At 41.4% G+C, this 24,293-nt stretch overlaps 1 protein-coding gene across 1 annotated transcript in view; it reads right to left on the bottom strand.

Moving 5' to 3' along the window:
* STX7 (syntaxin 7) overlaps positions 1-17,104 on the bottom strand; it is a 34,651-nt gene extending 17,547 nt beyond the window's left edge. Inside the window, exons 1-2 of the mRNA XM_059834745.1 lie at positions 17,054-17,104; positions 9,844-9,997 (exon numbers count right to left, since the gene is read on the bottom strand). Of these exons, the coding sequence (XP_059690728.1) occupies positions 9,844-9,925 (82 nt within the window). The 5' untranslated portion in view covers positions 9,926-9,997; positions 17,054-17,104. The remainder of the gene's footprint in view (positions 1-9,843; positions 9,998-17,053) is intronic.
* Positions 17,105-24,293: the final 7,189 nt, after the last annotated feature.

Genomic DNA, 24,293 nt, shown 5'->3' with positions numbered 1-24,293 from the left:
CCAAACCCTTGAGTAAAATCCTAATGTTTGAAAGGCAAAGAACTAACTAAAAGAAGGGAAATGAAGAACGGACTGTAGGTCACCCACCTTCTCTGGCAGGGCTGAGAAGTGTCCAAGCACCATGTTCACCCCTAGCATGAGACAAGCGAAACTGAGGATGGTCTTGCTTTGGAACACTTACCAGTAATTCCAGCTACAGCAGAGAAGCTTTCCCAGGTTATCTACAATCAGCTGTCTTCCCATCTCTAACATTTGGAAAAGCAAACTTTAAACCCTCAAGTGGCCATGACCAAGCTACTGGCAGCTTTACAGCTGGAGAACAAGGTGAATCAACGCATAACTCACAGAGTCCTAAAAAGAAGGCCACAACATACAAGCCTGAAATTGGGGTGAAAAACAATATGTTTAATGAGTGCTGCTCATTACCCTTTGCAGCCTGGAACCTCACTTCTTACTTGGGTCACACAAGATTGCATTATACTCATGCAGCAGCAGTTTCCTTCAGTGCTACAGTCCAAGCCAGATCTACCACATAGCCCAGTTTCATAAAGTTACAGTCTAATGCTTCCACAGGAAATGCGGCACCCATTGGGTATGCTCGGAAAAAAACACTGGAAGCAACAGGAGCAACAAACACGGAGGCATTGTACTGCAGAGGACAAGAACCAGACAAGCAGGCAGGGCAAGTACAGTGAAACCTTCCTTACAGGACAGCAAGGCTTGGGACCTGTCACAGGAAGAAAGAGCAGAGCACTGTTCCAACCAGCAGTACAGCTGCTTCTGAATATTAACTGTAACTGTGAGGGTCCCCCCTAAGCCACCATCTTTTACTTAAAAAAGGATAGATAGGGTTTTAGTCACTGCCTGAGGGTCACAGGACTAAAACTAACAATGGGGATTTAAAGCCATTGATTTTCAGTCATTTTCCTAGTTCCTGAGCCCAAGCAGAATAAACAGAATCAGCAAAGCGTTCCTTTGTGTGCACCAAACGCAAAGTCTGCCCCACATGAATCTCAGGCTCATCTATGGCTTTGTGTGGCAAATAAGCAGTGTGTACAACACCAGAACAGTCACCATTCAGAAATGCTTCGTCAAAGACCTTACATACGCTGCCACCAGCTGGGTAACTATGAAGAAATCTCCTACTTACTTCCAGCTGAACAAGTGAGTCAACAAATAGCACATCCAGTTATAGATTAAGTTGTGTGGAATCTAGTAAACTTCAGAGTCACTTCAGAGCAGGTTACTGGAATAAAAGAATTATTTGTAAAATTTACACCAGTTCAAACTGCTTTTGCCTGGGGACAAAGGCTTCCTCAATTTATTCAAATCCAATTCAGTATGTTTTCCTTCTGTACTTCGACTGAAAGTACTTGACTAAAGATGGACAGACACTGCAGAAAACACTCCTGGATCAATCTTTTATAAAAGCTGTGACATACAGCAACCTAATATAGTTGTAATAAATCCAGCAGATTGGAGTTTTCTGTATGAGTCTAAGTACCTCTTTAAAGCTACTAGTGTAGTTCACATTCACTAAAGGTTTTAAATAAATTACAATGCCGCTGTGCCGTACACCTTGCTATCCCTACTTTAACCAAGAGTGACAGTTCACTAGAGGAATCAAATCCAGGACACCAGTCAAAAGACCCCAACTTAGTAAAAAGTAGCCCCATGCCCAAGAGCTCACCTAATTGCAATTAAGTATCTAAAAACTTCAGCGACTTAGTTTTAAGTTATTTGCTTTATTGTGTCTTAACTCAGTGTATAACACTGATTATTCTAAAACAGCATAATACACTGGCACAAAGAAACAGTAACTGAAGTATGTATGGGAAGGAGAAAATAAAATGAGGATGGGGATGAAGATTGTTCTCAGAGCTCTAAGGACTAAAGACTCGGTAAGTCGTAAGAGTGGGAAAACACCAAGTCTTGTACACTTTCCTGTTGGATTTTATTAGGGCTTCTAACATTTCTAAATAGAATCATGTCCCCAGGTGATCAGCAACATCAGTAACAATGTCTGGAGTTCAGGACCTACCTTCAGTTTTTACAGTGCAGCTGTAATTATTTCATGCTCGTGTACTACCATTTATAATGGTCTTCCAAGGACACTGGGAAGTGGGATTGAAGTAGTGCCTCTTCTTCTAATGTGGGTGTAGAGCACACTAAATACACATTAAGTGCACAATAACTGATCATGTGATCAATTACTATAGCTCAGCCAAGGAGAAGTCATTAAATCAAGCTGCAGTCAGTTTATACTCTATATTCATATCCTAAAACGTCCCTGGTAACTCCCTGAAACCCCAAAGTTTGAACGTTTCTCTGAAGAATACTAGTGGCTTATTAAGTTATGAAAATGATGCATGATTCTGCAGTAAACAGTAGCTGCACAAACACCATAAACCCAACCCACCTACAGGAAGAAAGCTTGGGATTTTTAAGAGGTCAGGTCATTAATACAGGAAGCTAACTCAGGAGCTAATATGGAAGCAAAGACATGCAACACATCAGAGACTGGTCGACACAAGCAAGTAGCTGTTACTCCGGGGGTCACTGGCAATCAACCACTGGCCTGGGTTTATTCTGAGCCCTAACTGGAATGCAGTCTCCTGCACAGCAGTTGAATAGGAGATTTGATAGAGGGCTCTCTGGATAATCAAACTGCCATGCAATCTCCTCTTCTGTCCACAAGGAGGAAAATCCAACAATATTGAACTGGAATAGCTATTTTAAGTACCTTAGAGAGGCTCTGAAACGTAACTTTCTAGAGATAGGAAGGAGCATGAGCACCCTGGCCACATCCCTTCCCCTCTCTGCTGCAAATGCAGGCTGTTTTGCAAAAGTTACCTTGTCTAATTGAGTCCATTTACACTTGCTCCATCACCAAAAGCAACAGTTGCAAACAAAATTGTGGATGTCTTCACTGATCACCTTGCTAGCTGTAAATTGCACAGTGGTTTTATATTTTTTATTTAAACCGCTTCCAAACTAAGATGGCTTAATTTACAGAGCTCTTCCGTCCCCACCTCGCCCAGACTAGTTAACTAAGGTAGTGCAAAACAGTGTAGGACAAGGAAAAATTCCACGTTTTCTGCACATACTAACCCAAACAGCATGCTGGTGTGTACACAGAAGACCCATTTTTCACTCTGTTCTGCTGCTAGCGTGAATAAATCCCTGTCCCTCTTATACAATGTCATCCACAGAAGACACTGTTTCATATGTCATTTTCCATAGAACCAAAATATTTTTAACAAACAATACACAGAAAAATATTAACAAAACTCTCCAAATTCATAAACAAATCTGTGAGACATACTACCTTAAATATATATGCTACTTTACATAGCACAAAGCCTTTAGGAACAACATGCAAATAATTCATGCTTGAAGTTTTCAGAAACAGTTTCTTTCTAAAAGAACTGTGGGCTTCATAACTTCACCTCGTTGCAAAAAGACAGGCATTTAGAAAGACCCAAAATATCTGAATTCCTCCTCCTATTATCCTTCATATTCAGGTTATGAATTGGATATAGCAGATTCAAGTTCAATTCCTCAGCCTTGGAAAAGCACAAAAAATGGAACATGGAGGACCATAATGGGTGCTTAAAATCCCTAAATAACCAGCTTTTTCCAGGTTTTACTAAAACTTCATCCTAAATCCAAGAAACCTTCCTGACAATAGCAACAATAATAAAAACAAGATGTGTTCCAACTAGTATGTTCCCACAAAGTTAAATTCTGGTTAACTGCAGCTAATTGGAAATTTCTGCCAATCTCATCGTTAAGAGTCTCAACAAGGTCTATTTTAAGCCTATTTGCTTCAAAACCACACCTGTAAAAACCCCACACTTTAAATATAGACAGAAGAGAATTTTGTTTTCATACAGGTTCTGATTTCAATACCTCAGCGATTTCATTTACTTTTTACTTGCCCATCTGTATCCTTTAGCTGAAGAATAATCATGCGAATCTGTTGGTGTTAAAAACGTAGTGGCAGACAGTTTTTCATGAATGTTTCAGCCTGTTTTAGCTGAGTGTTTTAGCTACCTACCAAGCTTAAACCACAACAAAAAGGCATATATCAGAACTCAAATATTCTTCAGGGTTTAATCTGTGTTTATGATTTTCTACAGTTACATAAAGCAAAAGGGAAAGTCATATGACCGATGTAATTCAACTCCCATTTTAACAACATTCAGTGAAAATACTGGCTTATAGAAAACTTTGGATGCAACAGAAATTGGACAAACTTGCTGTCACAGGAGAGGTATCACATGACAGAGGGATCTCTGCTGGCTGAAGCTGACCTTCTGGGAATGTGCTCTGTATGAATTGGTGTTTGTGCTACCTTAACAAACAGAAAAGAAAGTCAGCAGAAAGCAAGAGTCCTTACAAGTAAGAATCTCTCAAAGGCAGGCAGACTCCCTCTAGCCCTATGTACACTGTGGCTACTGAATTTTATTTTATTTTTATTATCTTGCAGTATGCAGAGCATACGTTTCTCCAGCTGGGCTGATTTTCAATGTGCATGAACAAGTCAAATACTCTATCACTGACCTTGCCAATACTCAGCAAGGGTAGATTACGCCATTCTTACTGACTTTGCAACTAACCACTGCACAAAATCCTGCCACGACCTTTATAAACTGGAGGAGTTGGGAAGGGAGAGGTAGTGAGGGAATACGAAGGCCTCACTTCAGTTGGCATAGGTTCTGTAACTGTTTGATCACAGTTCACAAATCAGAAATTCTCTAAAACCCAAAGACTGGGTGTACTTTATCAACGCCAGGCTTTGTTCTGTGTTCCCATGCAAAAGGCAGCATTCTAAACTGTCTCTAAATCAACAGCGCCCAAACCCCGGCTTAAGATGCCAGTGGAGACATGATAGCTAACTATCTAGCCTGTATCGTTCTTGCTTTTCTTTGGGGATTGCACTGAGTGACACACTCGGTAGCTACAAAGAAAATATTAGGAGCAAACCAAAACAAGGGCTTCCTTAATGACCCACACATGGGAGAGAGACTTGAGAAGAAGTACATGGGGGGAGGAAAAACCATGGCTGGTTACTTCTTCTTGCACAGTTCCTGTCAGAGACACGAGTCAAATCTTTCCAGCTGAGTAGAAGAGGCCCCTACTCCTCTAACCATATCCTTCCTGCTCTTGTAACTGTGGAGTTGTCCCTGTAGATGAATGCAACTCCCATTTTGCTCCCTCTTAGGAACATCTTTTTAAACAAAATGCTTTCCCTCTTTTTGCTACACACAGAGAATCAATTCTTTAAAATGTGGAAAACTGTCAGATTTCAAAGAACTGCTTCCTCTCATATTCACAGTTGTAAGAAGTCTGAAGTGATTATATTTTAAAGCTTTTAAATTAGCCTTTTTGTTTGTTTTACTTACTCTACTTTCATCTTTCTATTTGTTGAAAGATCAGACTTCCTCTCATACAATGTGCTACATGCTCTGCAAGAAGAGGAGGAGGGAAAAAATTTTTTTTTTTTTTTTTAAAAAATCACACTATGGACTCAATGCTCTCATCCTACTAGGCATATCCCTAGTATGGTAAATAAACATGCCTGGTAGAAATACATATTTGTAAGCAAGCAGGACTTGTTTTGTCACAAAGAAGTATTTTTTGCTAGCTCGTCTTGTTTCCGTGCACCACATTCATTACTTGTCTATCCATTTGCTGTAAACAAGTGACCAACAGGAAATTTTTCAAGGAAATGCTGAAGGAGAGCATTGAGATTTCTCTCAAGTTAATAGCAGCTGCCATTAAGCTGCCACAGAAGTGAGAGTGCAACCTATGAAACCCAGTTCTGGAACTACTGCTCCTTCAGTAAACACTGATTAAACCACCTTGATAATAGATTCTCCATCTGCAAAGCCCAGACAGGTTGGAGCTCTACACCCTGCATCATTCCTTATATTCTGTTCTCCATATTCCTGTTCTTCATATTCAGAAAGCTAGGGACAAACCTCAACCACCTTTAAATTCATGTTTCTAAAGTCCAACGCAATGTGTGTCATCTAGATTTTATAATCAGATATAAGATAGGCCTGGAATGAGAATTAGTTACTTTGGACCAGATTCCAGACAGACAGACTTTCAAACCTTAATCGTAAATTGTGTTCTAGTAAGACAGAAATTTAGCAGCTGCCTAAGCCTAAGAGGTGCCAAAGCTCATTATACACTTTTCTGGTTTTACTATTTAAATCTGAATTTCCCCTAGCTGTTTGCAGATTTGCTTCTCATCACTGTTAACACAGACCCAAAACCAAACCAGTGAGACACAGCTCGCAGGCATCACCAACCTTACTGAGGTTCAGCAGGCAACACTGCAGCTCATTCAAGCACACGTGATTCAGGCTTCCCAGGTTTTACACCACAGCTCAAAGAGAGTAGATTGTCTAAAAAAGCCAGGAGTGGGTCTGAGAGCCTAACCCTCCCTCTCCTGCCTGAGGCCTGCCGCTCTGCATAGGGTGTCAAGAAGAGCCTTAAGTTTTGCAATTCCAGCTGCACAGTGGAACAGTTTTAACAAAAGGCACGGAGAAATGCTCCACAGACTAGTTCCCTGTATCTCAGCTCGGAGATGTCGCTGATAAGCAAACATGAGTTTCAGGCTGAGGAAAGTAGACTCCTTTCTGTAGATGCTGCTAAGTGACGTTATAATCGCTTACTTCTGCAGAAATGCTGGAAACACAAAACAGAGACAGATCCTTGTTTAAAGAACAGCTGAAAGAACCTTGTTTTCACAGAACACTCTGGGGTTTGGGATCCCAAACACATATTAGGTGCCCTCCTGGCTTAAGTTTCCAAGAGAGCTCAGAGTGCAGACAGCAACATATGCTGCTTCCTGTTAGCTAGCTCAATTATATCTTCAAGGTCCTAAAAATGACCCACCAACACCCTCTCCTCCAAAGAAACTCAAAGCCCACTACAGATAGCGTTTACTGTAGTAGTTCACCAGCAGTTCAGGCAAGGCAGAGGCAATTTACAACTCTTAACACATCTTCAACATAACAATCAACTGCATGATTGGATCAACAGATCAATAAAATCCGTTCTTTAAAGTTAAAAGGGTGCTAAGCTAACCCAGCTGTTACCTGATACAAATACATACAGGTCCTCTCCATTACCACAGAACAAGCCAAACCAAAAGGAATACTATCTTGCAACTAATTTAATTACTGAAGTGGTATGCTAAACCAGCATAGAGATGAGCCTCACTTGTCAATCAGTAACAGTGGGCTACATGAACTACAAAAGAAGGGAGGTAAGGATCACAAGTATTAATACAACAGCAGCGTCACGTGGATGCATTACGAAATATGAGGTATTTAATGTATGTATTTTATCTTGTGTATGTATGGCATATTAAAAACAGTTTATCAAGAACCAAGTCAAATTTATTATTTGGTGGGGGGGGTGTGTGTGTAATAACTCAAAATGTTACAGCAAAGATAGTTGTTCTGACCAATGCTACTTCCTATAAAACTCCGGTGTATTATGAAATCTCAGCAGCACAGTGTTGTCTAATTCAGGAAGCTCTTCTGTGTTTCTCCCACAAGTTAAAGGGCCAGCTTCTAGCTGGAAGAGCCAGCTTCCTTTCAACTAATCTGTACCCCATCTAGATCTCTGTAGTAGTATTCACAGTTTGCATGCCAGCAGAAGTGTGAATTAGTTTTGAGGGACCTCCTGAAACGGTTCAGTAATCTGAAACAGAACTCTCTTACTCTTATTAATCTCGGTCTGAAAACCAGAATATCCACACAACTCCAGGTTAACCAAGAAGATTTCAATTGCGTTGACACATCTCACAAATGCTAAGCATTTCTGGACAGAAATGCAAAATCAACTCAACTGCTTAGAATGAAAAACATGGATTTAGGGTCAAGATTCCTGTTTCTCTCTCTCCCCCTCCCTAACCAAGATCATAAATTGCAGTCTAAGAGACACCTGCTCAGCAGCTGACTAGCTTTATAGGTCCCAAGTTTGCAGATTTCCCCCCATTTGACCTGGAGGTTCCTGCAGCTTAGACCTTCCAACAGAAAGCTGGACAGGTACTACTACACATGGGAAAAAAAATAGCTGGAAAAGTGTACATAAGCTGTTACAGAGATCAGTCCAGGAAACCTGTTCAGCATGCCCATAGGATCCAGATCCTCATAAAATCTACCAGAGGAGAATGGACTACAAGAGTAACTGAGTAGTTACAGTTCAGTCAGATTTACAGAAGAGAGAGGTATGGAATACAGATGTGTACCTACCAGTCCTAGAAAAGTGCTTGTCTGGAGTTTTTGAAGGCAAAGTTCCTGTTTCTGAAGCCATGCAGCAGCAGGGCTAAGAGATTTGGACTTGGGTCTTGGAATAGCAGAAGCACCTGTCTATCACTCAGACTTTAGCCATCTAAATTTCAAAAATGAAAGGAGACCAAGATTGCAGATAACCCCTGTGGCATGTCTCCTTCGGTCTTAAGCCTCAGCAGCTTGCTTTTAGTATGCCTTGTTTGTCACAAGGGAAGGGGAGACACAGCAGAAGCAAGAGAGGAGATGGAAGAGGTAGGATGAGATTAAGGACTTGCTGAGTCCAGCATAAGATGGTTAATTATGTTCAGTGACTGTCTTCACAATGCTCCAGTTTCAACCACTGATTTCACTTTATGTTTTCACCTGACAACCGAGACTTCTTTTTTACATCTTGGAGCCTCGGTGTCTGTCACAGGTTGGCAGGTGTCTCTGGAAGACCAAGTTAGAGGCCATGAGACTGAGTGAATTCACTGAGCAGATTTTAGGGAATAAAGCATAAGGGCTTTTACAGAGCCAGTTTGTTAATTTCAGGTTGAGGAAATAAAACCCTGATGTACAGAAACTTTTCAAGAAAGCAAAATTGCAATTTTTCTCCCTGTCTGTTGAGATTTAAAGAAATTCTTTCTGGAAGAAAATACAAAATGTAGCTGAAAAAAATAGGCAAAACCCCAGTCTGTGCCACTAATCTGTGCTACAAATACCAACTCCTAAAACTTGTCTTGCAAAACAAAGATCAAAGTTTTATTAAAAGCTGAAATAGTTAACTGATCAGAAATCATTTGAAGTTTTAATAAAAAAAATAACCATTTCTGCATGCATACTACATCCTGCACAACATTAAAAACATCCATGCCAAAACCTAGCCATATGCTGTTCATGGCTAGCTCCCTTCTGATGAACAGTATACTTTGAGTAATTTGTGAGATCAAGTTGTATTTGCTTTACGTACACACACACGTATTAAAAATATAACAGAAAATGGAGGAAAGCGAAAAGGACTGAAAACCCCAGCAGCCTAACTTACCTCTAACTTGAACACCCCAGTTAAGTGGCTAAAAAAATTAGGTGGCATGAATCTAAGCACAAGTATATTAAAACTTGCACAATCTTATTTACATATCTAATATGTACTTCCAAGGACAAGCTGCAAGGCCACAGCTTCTGTCCCTGCTAAACAAAGCTCCAGCAAATATTTGACGCAATCCTTGCTCAGCAAACATTTCAACCTACCATCTTAAGGTGCCACATAACTGGCCAGGACAAAACTGGCTTATTACCAGCAGCCATCTTACTAATTATTTATTGATTTGGTGAATACAGAGTGATATGATGCTTCCCCAGGATAGATCACACTTAACCATACATACAAAGGACTTGATCTGCTGTGTGAGGTGCCACAAACCTGACAAATGAGCAGATGAAGTCAAAGAGTGAATTCCCATGAATGAATCTGAGAAACTAAGCTTGAATGGGGGACACCACCATTATTAAAGTTTTATACAAAACATGCACAAATGCAACTTACAGCATTGCGTGATCTTCTGGATGTTAGAAGTTATGCGTTGGGCTAGTTGATTAGGATCTCCAAAACCTGCACTGTACGACATGGCTGAGTAGATTCACTGTCGAGATCATCCACGATGGGAACAAGTCAGACAGTCTCCACCTGTTAAGGACACCTAAACCCCCCCCACCAGAAAACAGAGTTATGTCTTGGTTATTGGTTTACAAAGGTCTTCATCATCTTAAACAAGAATACATAGGAAAAGATTAAAGAAAATTCCATACATTAATGTTTACACTCTCCAAAAACACAGTACTTCAAAGACGGAATTTAACGGAACGCTTTCTTAAAAAAGTATTAAATAAGAATATGACGTCCTTTTTGAATTTCCTACAATAACTCTTACTATTAAGATTCTTAGTAATGCACACGGCTTAAGATCTGCAATTACTCTACAGCAGCTACATCACAGAAACTACACCCTTTGTCAAACTTCTTACATATTTTCCCCACTGTAAGCAAAAATAAAAGTACACATTTTCATTTGTTGCCATTCCAGAAAAAAGCTGTAGGTTTAATCTGTCAGTGAAAATCCTCTGACAAATTACGTCCCAAACCAATTATATGGTTATTTCCATACCATGAATCGCCCATCCCACCAATACAACCTATCATATATAAATCACTGGAAAAAACCCCAACAGGTAGCACACAAGGTATCAGAATGAAGGAGGCACCCAGTTCCTTCTGAACACCAATCATTTGTATCAACTTCAGTTTTAGTTGTAATCCAGTTTCATCTAATTGCCACTTTATCCTGTTTCAGGATAAAGTGTTTCTCAACATGAACTCATTTTTCAACAACTTCGGTTTACAAATGCATTTTGGGGGTGTTTTTTGCACCCAGAACTATCATATCTTACCTAAAAAGGTCAAAATCTGACAACACAAATACACTTGCCCTAAAAGCACACATATACAATCATGCAGCGTGTAACTACTAGAGATGTCTTAACCTGCCTTCCATCCATACAGACCAAATTTCAGCACAAGCTCAAAGATACATTAAATCTAAATTAACAAGACATAGCTTAGGATACACGTGCAAATCAAAACTGACAATTTATCTGTTCTGCAGCAAGAATGCAGACTGACCAAGCAAACATGCATCCAACACAATCCCACAATTTCATCCAGGCTGTGCTTAGTCTTAACTTTATCCTTTCCACTCTCCTGCACATCACCTTCACGGGTTCAGCTTTTTAACCTCACCAGTTCCCCATACTTCCACTGTTCAACCCAAACCACGTGCCTTCCCAGCAATGTTCTCTTCTCCTGGCCTGTCAGCTTCTTGTTAACAGACACTGCTAAAACTCAGTTTCAGGGAGAGAGAAAGCACATTTAAATGTTTAAACAGAAAAGAAGGAAATGAAAAGGCCAACTGATTTATCAAGTCTGATACCAGCTGTGCTACAGTTTGCAAACTCAAGTCCTTATGAACTTTTTTTTAAAAAAAAACAATTAACAGTCCTTGTTGCCAAATACTATTTTCTTTCACCTTTGGAAATGCCTGTATTAATACAGTGCAGCAACACCCTGGTTGTTCTAAAACATGACTGTTTTCCCATCTCTATGATATGAAATGATCTCCAGTGGAGCTGCCACAGCATTGCACTGATCAGACACATCCCACGAGAACTTCACCAGGGATATAACTACAGAGGTCAGGCTCATCCCTGCTGCCCTGCAGGTTATATTACCTATGCTGGGTGAACAAGCTGCTGCTACTGAGAATATTTTCAAATGGCTGCTGCACCAGGGCCCCAAACCCTGCTTGAAGTCTTTAGGCCCCTTTGGTAGCCCCTAGTAATGAACAACCTGATTGCAGATGAGGCAGCAGGGAGTGTATTTGCACTCTTCTACGTACTTGCTGCACAACTGCCCGTAAGTTGTGCTAGCTCTCTGCAGTATTGTTTCCTGTCTTTGTCGGTACCACGTGCAGATGCAAGTTATTTTGGGTCTGAAGTCAGTCAGTCAGATAGCCTAAATCCCACTTATCTGGTCCAAGGCTGGTATAACAACCCTTGATCTTCTTGGAAACTCTAGGCAATATTGCATTGAATTTGTATTGTAAGACCAATCCCATGCAAACTTTACAGCAAATAAGTGGTTCTATGCCTTGGTGTATTGACTAAGGCAGGCAATTCTATCAATTTAGTGTAAAGTACAATCGTAGGCGTAAAATCCAAAGAAACCACCTAAAAGAAGTTAGTTTGAAAAATAAGATTTCTCAGAACTGTTGACATTGTTTGTTTCTTTTAAAAATTATGACTATTTCTAGACATGTAGTTAGCATGCTAGTAATAAAGCCAGCACTGGCTAAAAATACTTTTTAGTTAAATATTATATTTAATGTTAAAAGTTAAACATTAAAATGCAGCTGCTGGGGAGAAGAGACAGCAAAAGATGAAATTACCTTGTGTTGAAAGGCTACAGAACTAACTGAAATAGTCCTTCACGATTGTTTTTTCTCCCTTCATATTTGTATTCACCAGACAGCTGCCTGTAACACTGTTCTCAGCAACAGCATTACAATCAAGAGATGTACACAGAATATTTCATCCAAGTCTTGACAAAAGCAGTGACTGACTTCCTTTTTTCATCTTGAAAATTTCTACAGCTAACTGTATCTTTAAACAAGTTACACTGCACAATACTGACAAATGTACAGATTGTACAATACAAAAGACTTTGAGCTTTTCAACTTTCTAGCTACATCGTCGAGCAGCCAAACACAACACATAATGGGAGGATGTTCAGATCCACAGGATATAGCTTACCTTTTTGTCTGCACATGTAGATCTCTCTAATTGTTGATACAATTCTTTGTATCAACACATATATTTCAACTGAGATTTATAGTAAATTTGTAGGATAGCAGTGTAAATTCACATCTGGTTTACTCCATACAAATTCTTCCACCAGCTATGCTATTCCTGAGCATTTTAATAATACAGGTTAGTGACAGGGTAAATTACTGGTCTGGGTAACAGACAGAAAGAGAGGTAAGGGGTCAGCTATCAGCTCTCATCACTTACCAATCTTCACCACAAACTCCCCAAGTCAAGAAGAAACAAACTGAACAGCCCAAAGAGAAGGAACATTTTGTATTTGTTTATTACTATTTTTTTAAAATGGAAGCATGAACTTCTTCCTTGTTCTAGTTCTCACAGCAATACGGGCGTCTGAACCAAACGAACACCCTACTTCCACTCACACACCCTTCGCTTGTTAGCGCTGAGTTACTCAAACTCCTCTGAAAACACAGATAGCTGAGCCCTTGGGAAGTCAATGGGAGTTTTGCTAATGGCTTTGACAAGGTCAGGGTTCCAACCACCAGGAAACAAAACAGACATGTGCACCAAGCATTTCCTTCCATATCAAGATGATAGGAGCGTTCACCAAGACTCTGAATTGTCATAGAAGTTACCCCTTTTCATTTCCACAGCATTTAACTACTCTGTTGTGACATATTTTGGTATTACTGCCTGCATAACTTAAAATGGGAAAGTTAATAATCAGCTGCAGTTGAAGGAAGTACAAACTGGAACAGAGCTGCACCTGTGGTAGTCTTCAGTTCCTCTAAAAGTTTCAGTCAGGTGTGAGCTTTTGATTATACCTTTTATCTTCCGCTCCACATCTCTGTCTTTGAATGGGAGTGGCAATTCAGCTTGTCAAGCTACTGAAGAAAGTCCAAAGAACTGAGTCTACTGGCACAAATGAAATAAAGAATCAGAACACTTCATCAACACTCACTGAAGCAAGACTTCACTGTATATACACAAAGTTTAAAGAATTCAAAGGATTGCTATATATTTTTCTTGATTTCTGCATTAACTGGTTCCTGCATCACACTATCACTCCATACCTAAGCAAAAAATGAACCTTAGTATCAACTTGTTTTCTAGAAAGGTGTTTGTCAGGCACAGAAAAAAACCCACTTTTCCCTTGGCTATTTCCAGTCGGATCACCACCATATGCAGAGACAAGAAAGTGGGAACTCTACAACTAAGTAGCTCGACAGTTCCATTCTTGAAAGCTCCATCAGGACAAAACGATGCAACATGACAACTGCAGCACATGCTAGATCTCAGCAGCAGTGACCTATCTTGCAGGCTCCAGTCAGCTACCGTCAATAAGCACCTAATCTATTATGTATTTTCTCATTTAGATGTTCTAAGATTCTTCCTTCTGCTATAAAACTAGCCCGTATACAACATCAGAATAAGAACCCTTAAGCAATAATTTTACTGCTTAACCAATGTTTTAGCATCAGGATCTAGAAATGTTTACATGGATCCTTAACTTTCAGAAAGCAAAAAGTAGATGCTGCATTCCATAGAAATGCTTGAAAATTTAAATCTGATCTGAATTAGGATTTTATGCCTTTAAATATCCAGAGACAAGTCATGTGGCTTTCTTGTATGTGATTTTTTTTTTTTTCTAAATAAAGGTCACAGAAACAAAGCTTCTCCCAAAGAACTCCTAAATGTGACTTCCTTTGTAAACTACTGCCAAAAAAAAGTGCAAAATCCTTCAAGTAGGGTAAAAACACAGGCAAAAATTATGAACTGCAGAAAGATTTTGACAAAAAAAAAAATTGCAGCCAGTCACACTGTTAGCTACCGAAAATTTGTATCACGGTAATAACCATGATTAGTAAGATTTCTGCAATATAACATTGCTCAAGATACTTAATCTTAGTAGATTTTACCACCCAAATACTGAGATGAGACAAGGTGCATCTGCAGAGTGACTCTGACACCTACCTAAGGCAGCCCAAAACACATTATCTTCTTCAGACAGCATCTGCTGCTGATCATAGCAGCAACTTCACAGCAGGTAAAATTAAACTTAGTAACAAAAAAAAAAACCCAACCCCAAAAAAAGCTCTTGGAATAAAGGGCAGACTTAAAGATCTATAATATCAGTACTGTCTGCTACAGCACATAATACAAAACCAACTATGGAGCATAATAAACATGCAAACAAAACTGCAGTAAAATTAGTTCCTCCCTGCCTTCTTAAAAGAAAAAAAAAAAAGTTTCCAGATTTTCTTTTATCATCTAGTGTTAGGTAGGAGTCAAACTTAAATCCATGTTGGGTAGGGAAAAGCAAGCAGAGTTCATTTAAAACTTTCTTTGCTCTAAGGCAGCAACACTAACATAAAAGGTGTCAAAAGGTAATTTTCGATTCCACTCAGCCCAATTCCCTCAGCCTTGCCACAATAGTCATGCTGAAACATACCAAACCCAAGCCTACATTGTGTAATGGCTAGAAGTACATTTTTTTTTAGAAAGAAAAAAAAATTATTGGATTGTGCCACTGGCCAGTGTTTTAGTCATTTTCCCTAGAAACAATTCTGTCCAACAAAGATGTACTTTAAGGCAGTGGCATTTAGAACTGCCCAGTGTGGAAAACTAAATCATGGAAGCTTGAAATACTGTCAGGCCTAATGCATCACCAACACTCAGCATACGTGGCTAAAAAAAAGAATATGCTTATCATTGTCCGATTCATCCACACCGATATTTATAATGAACTAGGTGAAGGAAGCACATGGCTTTCACAAGCCTAACAGAACCTATTAGAGTTCTTGGGGAAATGCCTTGAGTAAGGAAATTATGTTTCCTAGGAGTGCACAAAGCGTTTAGAGGATTGATGATGAAGCAGGAACAGGAAAACGAACGCTGGGTACTGGAACTATTGGGGAAGGGAAGAAACGGGAGGGCTGAAAATGGACCCAAGATGACCATTTCGAAGTGTCAAGTTTCTTATGCTGTTGGTAGACAAACAACATCTCATGGGAAAATGAAGATGGACCAGGACCACAGGACATCTAGCGTGCTACATGTTCTCACCCCAATCTCCCTAATGGCAGCTTGTTCATTTTGAACCAAATGCTCAGACCAAGTACACCAGGGAGAAGTTATCTTTGCACAAAATCTGATTGCTCTGGACGCTGAGTCTCTGAGGCCTACCAGGATGCTAATGACTACATACAGCGCATGGTCTCTTCCCCCTCCCCCCCCATCAAAAGAGTTTCACTTCAGTGTAAGCCATCAAGAAGAGTACTACTTAATATTCTGATATAAGACTACAAGAGATGTCTTCATGAAGGGAACAGAAACACGGTTCATAACAATGCCACCATTTAGCATCACTTTCTTCTAATTTTAACATATTTTAACTTTTTGTTTTCTCCTCTTTTCCTTCTTTTCTATTACCAGCACTTGCACAAAACCCCAAGCTCCAAGCAGAAGGGCTGCACTGCCGGCAAAGCACACGCCCGGACGATGATCGCTCCGCTTGCCCTGCTGGCACAGCTCTCCGCCTCTGCACGGCTTGTTCATCAGTGGAGGGGGACACAACGTGTGAGCACATCGCTTCTGGCAATAAGTATCCTGGGATTTTATCACTGAGCTTCAATTAAGATGCAGCGCCTTGCATGTCATGCAAAGCGGAGCTAAACCTTCCACTTCCTTCTACAGTTTCAAGAAGTGCCCACTGCTGATGCAGTGGCGAGTGGTTCACCAGAAAAACAGCGATAACGTTGGGCCGGGGGCCTGACACGCCAGGCCTGGGCTCGTTATTTACAGAGGTGATTTTTATAATCTCCCTTCCTCCTGCTGACACGCTTTGCTCACCTTGGATCTGGAACAGCACGGAGAGTGTTTCAATACGGTGAAGGTGACCATCCTACCCTACAGGTCGACATAAGCAGCTGTAAAACACCAGCTGTAGGCCCCGACACTCTCCTTGGAGCATCACGGTCAGCGTCAAGCCCAAAGCCACGATACCAGGGGGGATGTCACGGGGAGGGGTGCGGGCAAAAGGGGGTGGTGGTGACACAACCGACCGCACTCCAAAACCGCGCCCCACCCGCGGCACCGGCCCTGCCCGCCCCACGGCCCGGTCACCCCCCTCCCGCCCACAGCCGTCCCGCTCGCCCCAGGCCAGGCGGCAGTACCGCGCCCGGGGCGGGGGGACGGGGACGACCCGACCCCAGCGAGGGCCCGCGGGGCGCTGCGGCCCCTCCCGCCGCCCTCTGACAGGCTTCCCCCGCCTGGCAGCCCCTTCCCGGCTGTCCGGACCACCGCCCTGACCATGCCTTCCTCCGGGCGGGCGGCAGCCACCCCCGGCGCCCCAGCAGAGCTCCCGCTGCCCTTACCCGGCCCCGGCGAACCTGCTCCCACCGGGCGCGGCGACCGTGCGAGGAGGGGCGGACAGGCCCCGGCCCGGCCCCGCCCCGTCCCGTTCCTGCCCCGTCCTGCCGTGATGGCGGAGGCGTGGGGAGGAGGGGCCGCGCCGCTGCCCCGCCCGGCGGGCTGAGCCAGCGAGCGAGGCGCGGCGCGGCGGCGGGCGGGCCGGCTGGTGCTGCCGGCGGGGCCCGTGACGGCCGGCTCCGCTCGGGCCTGCGAGCGGGTGGCAGCGAGCTGAGCGGCCCCGGGCGCTCCCAAGGGGAACGGGGCAGACCCGGCCCCTCGCCGGCCGCTCCTGGAGCGCAGCCCTCCGCGGGTGGAAAAATGGGGGGTGTGTGGAGAGTGTAATTTAAGGAAGAGGTGCTGTTGCATCAGGAATTAAGGGGAAAATATGGGTAAGGAAACAATATTACAGTGAAAAACACGATGTTACTACATTAATATCCTGCTTCGAAGCACTGCCTTCAGTTTTGGTCACTTCACCCGTACGTGGGAATGGACACTTTGAAGAAAATAAGTGAAAAATGACAGGTATATGTAAAGGTGCATTTAAACGAAGAGATTTACATTATTTACCAGGGAGAGGGTGCAAGCGATGCCTGGAGCAAGGAAAAATGAAGGGTGCATTGACACGGCTGCCAGTACCGGGTTGGAAGGTAGGAGGAGCAGGCCACGCGTGGCTCCGAGGGCAGCAGGAACCACGGAAGCCGGGAGCGACGGGAGCAGAGACATGGAAAACCTGGTCTCCTCCTGACCTAGCTACCTGAGAAGAAGCGACAGGCAAGCCACGAGGCCACCTGCATAGCTGCTGGGGTGCTTCTGCATCCTCCCCAGTTCTTCAGAGTGAAAACTACAGGACCAGATGCTCCCCAGGGGTTGGGCTGCTTCATCTGCAGGATACCCTTGTGTCCATTAAATACCACAGAGCAAACAGCGCGCAGCACCTCATTGCTGGGAACGCCGTCTCCTCCGCAATGCCCAGCCTTGCCTAGGGAAGAGCTGCAGAGGTTGGGAAGTGCAAGTTTATTTCTGCTACATCATAGGTCTCGGTCATCACTGAGATTTAGAAATAACTAGAGCAGTGGAAACCTTAATAACATCCTAACCAAATAACACTAATAGAAACGTCCAATAAAATGCCAACTCAGTAGAGTGAAGTTAAAGGCCTGAATAGAAAGAGTACCCTTTACATTGGTAGTTCTTGATGTTTCTCAAAGCACGCTGAAAGGAGAGACAACATAGTCTCCAAGACTGCTATGTCTCCATATAGTTCTTATGTTAATTGATGCTCTGAAATGTCCTTTTCTCACTTTCATAAATTAAAGTTATTAAGCAAAAAACCATTTTGATATGCCTATCCTCTCATTTGCTGCAGGAATGCTGTATACGTCTTCATTATAGTTTCAGTAGGCTATTCTGATTAGCAATGATTTTAGCACTGCTACATGCGCAGGTGTTTCCCCCCATGCTGTTAAGATACTGAAGCTGATCCAAGATGATGCCACTAGACGGTGCACTAATTAGACTATGATGCACGTCCCTTCTGAATTAAGGCCTCACCTTGATTTTTATCTCCAAGTGTTTGTCATATAAACTCCGTTGATTGAGCCCAGTCTCTTGCTTTATAAAGCTTCAGCTGTGCTCACTGTCAGTTTTTCCTCCCTCTTTTGCTATCTGATTTCAAATATGTACTTCCATCAAAAGAAGTGGCCCTTCATCAGTGAGAATACTTTATCTGCAGATCACCACTAGGTACTTTTTTTTGAGGCTTGGGGGTAATACACAGTCATCACTGATCAACATTCTTTCTCATGCTATGGAAAAGAGGTATCCAAATGCTTTCTTAGCGATGCTGGATGTTTTATGAACAAAATGCTGGTGCTCACCTGCTGTTACCTCACTTATCATCAGCATTCACCTTTTATTGTTAAATAACTAAAAATCTTTGTGATACAATTATTTAAAGTAACCAGTTGCAGCAAAGATGTTACAGCCTGCGAGGAAAAGCTGGATAAGGAAACAAACTTTTCATTCAAATGTTGTCCGTACTATGAAAATACTTAAATAGCCTCTTTAATATAATCATATAAAATAATTATGAAGGTACAGTTAAGAGATCATCCAAAGTCCTATTTATTGATCAGATACTGCTAAGAGCATGATATGTCCTCAGAAGATTTTTGTTAACTCCTATAGAAAAGCTGTTGGCTGGGAGAAAGTGCTCGGTTTTACCCTTTTAAATAAAACATGAGTATTCCTTCGTTTTCTGCACACTTTCCTTTGCTGGCAAATAAGAATGTTTTCAATGGTGCATGGAGAGGAGTTATAAAGAAGCCATCACTGTTATTGTCAGAGATGCTGAAATGGAGTGCTGCTACACAATTCTATCTCTAAACTCATTTCTTTGGCTTCTTTCTGGAGCTCCCACACCAGCGTTACCCAGGGACTGAGTTCAGAATCATATATTCACCTACTTATGGACGACCTTTCCTGTTGCTTTTGGAGTGTGACCAGATATCAATTGATTAAATGAAATGGGGAAGGCTCTGGGGAAAGAAAGGGGAAATTGTTGAGACCTTGCTATGCATAGGTACAGCATACCATGGAGAATGCTCTGGATATTCACTGACTCTGAAGGTCAGAGTATACACCATTTATATTACTGTTGACGTATGTGAAACTGAGCTAAAAGAGATGTCACTTCAAACACACGCTGTTTGAGGATCCATACTCAGTATGGTATCTGATGTTTGAAAGAGTTGAAAGTTAAACCATCTAGCATAGTGTGATTTTGAAAGAGCACACCTTCCTCCTAGCCCAGTATCCGAATCTGCCCCACCTTCCTGACTCTATTCTGCCTCCCACCTCCTGCTCCTGCCCTGGCACCTAACCAGCAGGCATGTGGGCCCCGCAGGGTGGGTGGCACAGGCATTGGGGCCACTGGTGACGCAGGAACAAGGCACTCATTCCCGTGCAGGTCCCCGTGCCTGCACGATGCATGATGAAATGAAGGGGAAGCAGCCCAACCCTGGCCTCATATTCCTGATGAGTGTCCTCTTTCCAAGGTGTGAGCAGTGCCTAAGTGGTGCGTAATTTACCTCATGGGCAAATTCCATTCTCTGCTATCGCATTTCACTTGCGCGCCTTTAACTTTAGATAGGAAGAGCAATGCTGCCAGTATTTGTTACTGATGGCAAGCTACCTGACAGAGCTTTCCAGGCAGTTGTTAGTGATGCATTCCACAAGTGGGAAGAATTCCCGTTATTGTCGTCATCATCTCCATTTGCTAATTTAAAATATCCGCTCCAGAACCTGAAATGAGATTAGGTTCTTATTACACCCGATGCCGTACAAAATTATGATGGATGATGGTTTCCAGCCTGAACAAGCATATGGGTTAATTATATTGCAGAATGGTCTGTAAAACCTATTTGCTTAAAAAAATTTATTGACCATTTGCATATTATTTAGGCTAGTACTTGGTCTCCAGCAGCAGTAATTAACGTGATAGCATACATTTTAAATAAACAGAGAAAAATTCTGTTCCCAGCGTTGATAAAGTTTCCTAAAAACCAAAAAGAAAATGAAGTTTACTAGCAACTTATTTTCAAATCTTTCTTTGCCTTTCTGTTTAATTTTCAAAGACCATAATACGATTTCATCTGCACTAGTGAAATGAGCTGACATTATTATTTCAAAGCCCAGGCTTCAAGTAAGAAGTACCCGCAAATACATAATCTTTCTAACTTAAGCCAGATCATTTTAAAATGATGAAGAATTATAAGGGGCATAAAATTAAATGGCAATATTTTGTTCAGATAAAGAAATACAAATCTACAGAAGGAAATATATTAAAAAGAATAAAATTTATGGACTTTGAGGTGAGCAGCTAGCTCTGATAGAATCCAATAGATTGTAATTTTGAAAATGAGGTCATTGTTGAACAATAAATCTTCATCATTTACAGCTTATCATCATCATCATCATCATTTTACAATTCATAATTACCTTCATTGCTTTTTGAAACCATGGAGAAAAAAAAACCACACAGGGATCCTGACAGAATTTGGCTAGGTAAACCAAGCAGATGTCAAAGGCAAGGGGACAAAGGGGGAGTTACAAAGATGAGGAAAATCTCACTTAATGATAGTTGCGAAATGCAGTGTCAGAAAATCGGGAAAGCTGTCGTGGCTGCTGCTGGAGTTTTAGCAGCTTTTCCCTCTCACTTGTTTGCTCTGCCACTGTCACTGTACACATCAGTACTCTAGGTTCTGCTTTTCCCTCTCTCCACCTTTCCAGCCCGCTGTTCAGCCAAAAAGGAGATCTAGCAACAATCACCCGATATTATGACATAGTCCTTATATTGCGGCATAGACAGTAGTAACCCATCGAGGAAATAAAGCTCATCTGCTTCCACAGAAGAAAAGAAAACTATAAAGACAGATTATGCAATGGGACTCCAAAAAGAAGTGGCCAATTGAATACATTCATGGCGTATACCCTCTATAAATCTGTTGAGGACTGGTAGAAAATATCTCAAAAAACAACTAGAAACTCAGTGGAAATTCCCTTTCTCTATTGCTTTGACTGCAGTGAGTTCAGAGCAAAAGGTGTCAATGAAAAGACGTTATTAAGATGCCCCTAGGACATGACTCAGTTTGAGAGTTGCAGGTTTCTACATAGCTAAATGTCTAAAATTCTATTATATGCCTTGCTTAAGCTCAGTGCTGCACAGATGGGTATCTAGCGCCATTTTAGATGTCCAGATGTGTCCCACCTGGTTCTCAGCTGCTGCTTCATTGGTGCTGGATGCTAGCCCTGTGTAGACATCTGTTTCCCTAAGGCACCTTGGGTGGCACCGGACAAATTATTCATATCCTAAATATCCACTGACTACAGCCTGAGCTTAAACAGCCGTTCTGGCTGTAGCTATAATCAGTGCTTAGACATTTATCACAATTACAAACACCTACCCATACACATTAAATTTGAGAGTCTTAATCTTGAAACTCATCCCACAGGCTAGGTCTTTCAAGATGTACCACAGCTTTCCTATATATTTCTATGGTAATTTGGCACCTCAATTTTTCTATCACTCAATTTTTCTGTCATTCTTTAGCCTGGTCCCTGGGTTTGGTACCCTTGTTATAGAAAGTCTGCAGCTGTATGCAGTAAGAGTCAGGTTTTTACCTTCTGCAACAGCATGAGTAGACAGAGGAAAAATAGAAGCAGCCTTGGCTTCTGTCCTAAGAAACAGTGAAGATTAATATAGCAAACTGGGAGTATATCTGATGCTGGGAGAAAGTGAGATTGAATGACACTCCAACTACAGGCATAAGGCTTCATTAATGTCTCAGTTTAAAAGCACCCAGATTTTATGGTCACTCTCTATTCTGGACATCCCTGAAAATAACACATAAGCCCTCTTTCTCTTCTCCTTCCTCCAGACATATGCTTTAGCTTTAAATATTTTGAGTACTGATATTTTTTCTGATTGAGGTCTTAAGGTTATGGACAGAACAAAAAAGGGTTTGAGATAAACAAATGTCAGAACAGGTTACAATATCCCAAAGCTGTACCTCATTTGTACTAGTAGAGGAAACCGTTCTTGCCATACAAAAAAACAGAACGATAAAGTAAAAAAGAGGGAAAAGAGTTTCACCATTTAGTTTATTGCATACATTAAAATATGCAGCTGCTACAACAATCACTGTATTTCACTGTTTTCCTACAGAATATCTGCTGTGCAATTCCTTTCTTTTGTTCTTACACATGTAGGGCCTGATTCATTTGCCTACTGCATTTAGTGAAAAATTGACCACTCTTTTCAGTAGGCTATGGAGCATCTGCTGGTTTCTTACTATTAGTTACATGCTTCCTGTAGCTGTTTGTTCATTGAGTGTTTTTGACTCAGAAAATATACAGCTGACTATAGGATGGAATGACTTTTTTTATAAGGCACTAAAAATTTGAACAACCTTCAAACCTAATAATAGTTTTACATACAACAGAAAAAGACAGTATTACTAGAGCTGTTATTTAGCTGTTTGTTTATTTTTTATGGAAGAGTTACAACTTCTTACTACAATTTATTTTTTTTTTCTGTTAAAATATTCATAACAATGAGGTAGAAAATAACTTCCTTATGAATAGTACAAAATTTTACCATGCAGCTTGCTGCTGAACAGAGATCTCAACTTATCAGCATCTACAGTTTTAAAATTCGCCTCACGAAAGCGCATAAACATAGCTGACGAAAACTGAGAAGCTACGCTGACATTTTTTGCTCAGCCCAAGGATGTAAGCACACATCATGTCTGTAAGCAGACCTACTTATTTCTTTGGAAACAAGCAAAGAAAAGAGCATGTGGAATCTTAGGATTGTCAGGGAAAAGAAATTAAAAGAACAAAACATAAAATGTCATAATACCTATTGATATCTGGAGTTGGAGTACCCAGTGCAGTTCCTGTCCTCCCTCTTCCTCCTTCTTCTAACTCCCTTTATGCAGTAGGAGTAGAAAAGATAAGGAGCAAGGCAAAAAAGGTGTTTAGAGGTATGGAGCAGCCACCTTGCACACATGGATCAAACAGGCAAAGATTGCATGGGTTTCAGTGGACACTACTGAGGAATTCAGGATTGTAGCTCCCATATGTAGCCTTTGGCTCAGGGGCATGTCCCTGTGGGCTAGAAAAATGTAAAAAATATCGGTATAACCTTGCTCTTTCATCTGCTGTTGGCCACTAGCTTAGGCAGACATTTCATCTCACCTGTAGTTGCATCCTTATGCCTTTTTGTATTTTAAAACTGACATACACCCTACGTAACTTTGTAAATCAGCACCACCTGCTTTGTGTAAAAATTAGACAATTGCCTGTGAAGAAAGTCTCTTCAGAAACAGGCAGCAACTATTTCAGGATACCCAAGGAATAGTCCTCTTTGGAGCTGATTACAGACAATTTTCAAACACTTGTTGGCATCACATAATAAATGCAAGACTTTAATAAGGTGTGTGTGCTGGGACAAATGTTGTGGAAGGTGAGTCACAGAATGGCATGTCTATTTAAACTGGGGATCTGCCCAAGCCAGCTGTTCTAAAATAATTAGAAAATAAAAAGAGAAATACTAGCTAAGTGGATGTTGAAGAATATTAATGAGAAATGTTATAATATAGCCTACAATATTTTCTACAGTGCATGTGAAGGCTCTGG

Source organism: Gavia stellata, chromosome 2 (assembly GCF_030936135.1).
Source record: "Gavia stellata isolate bGavSte3 chromosome 2, bGavSte3.hap2, whole genome shotgun sequence".
NCBI lineage: Eukaryota > Metazoa > Chordata > Aves > Gaviiformes > Gaviidae > Gavia > Gavia stellata.
This window is presented reverse-complemented; position numbering and strand designations above follow the sequence as displayed.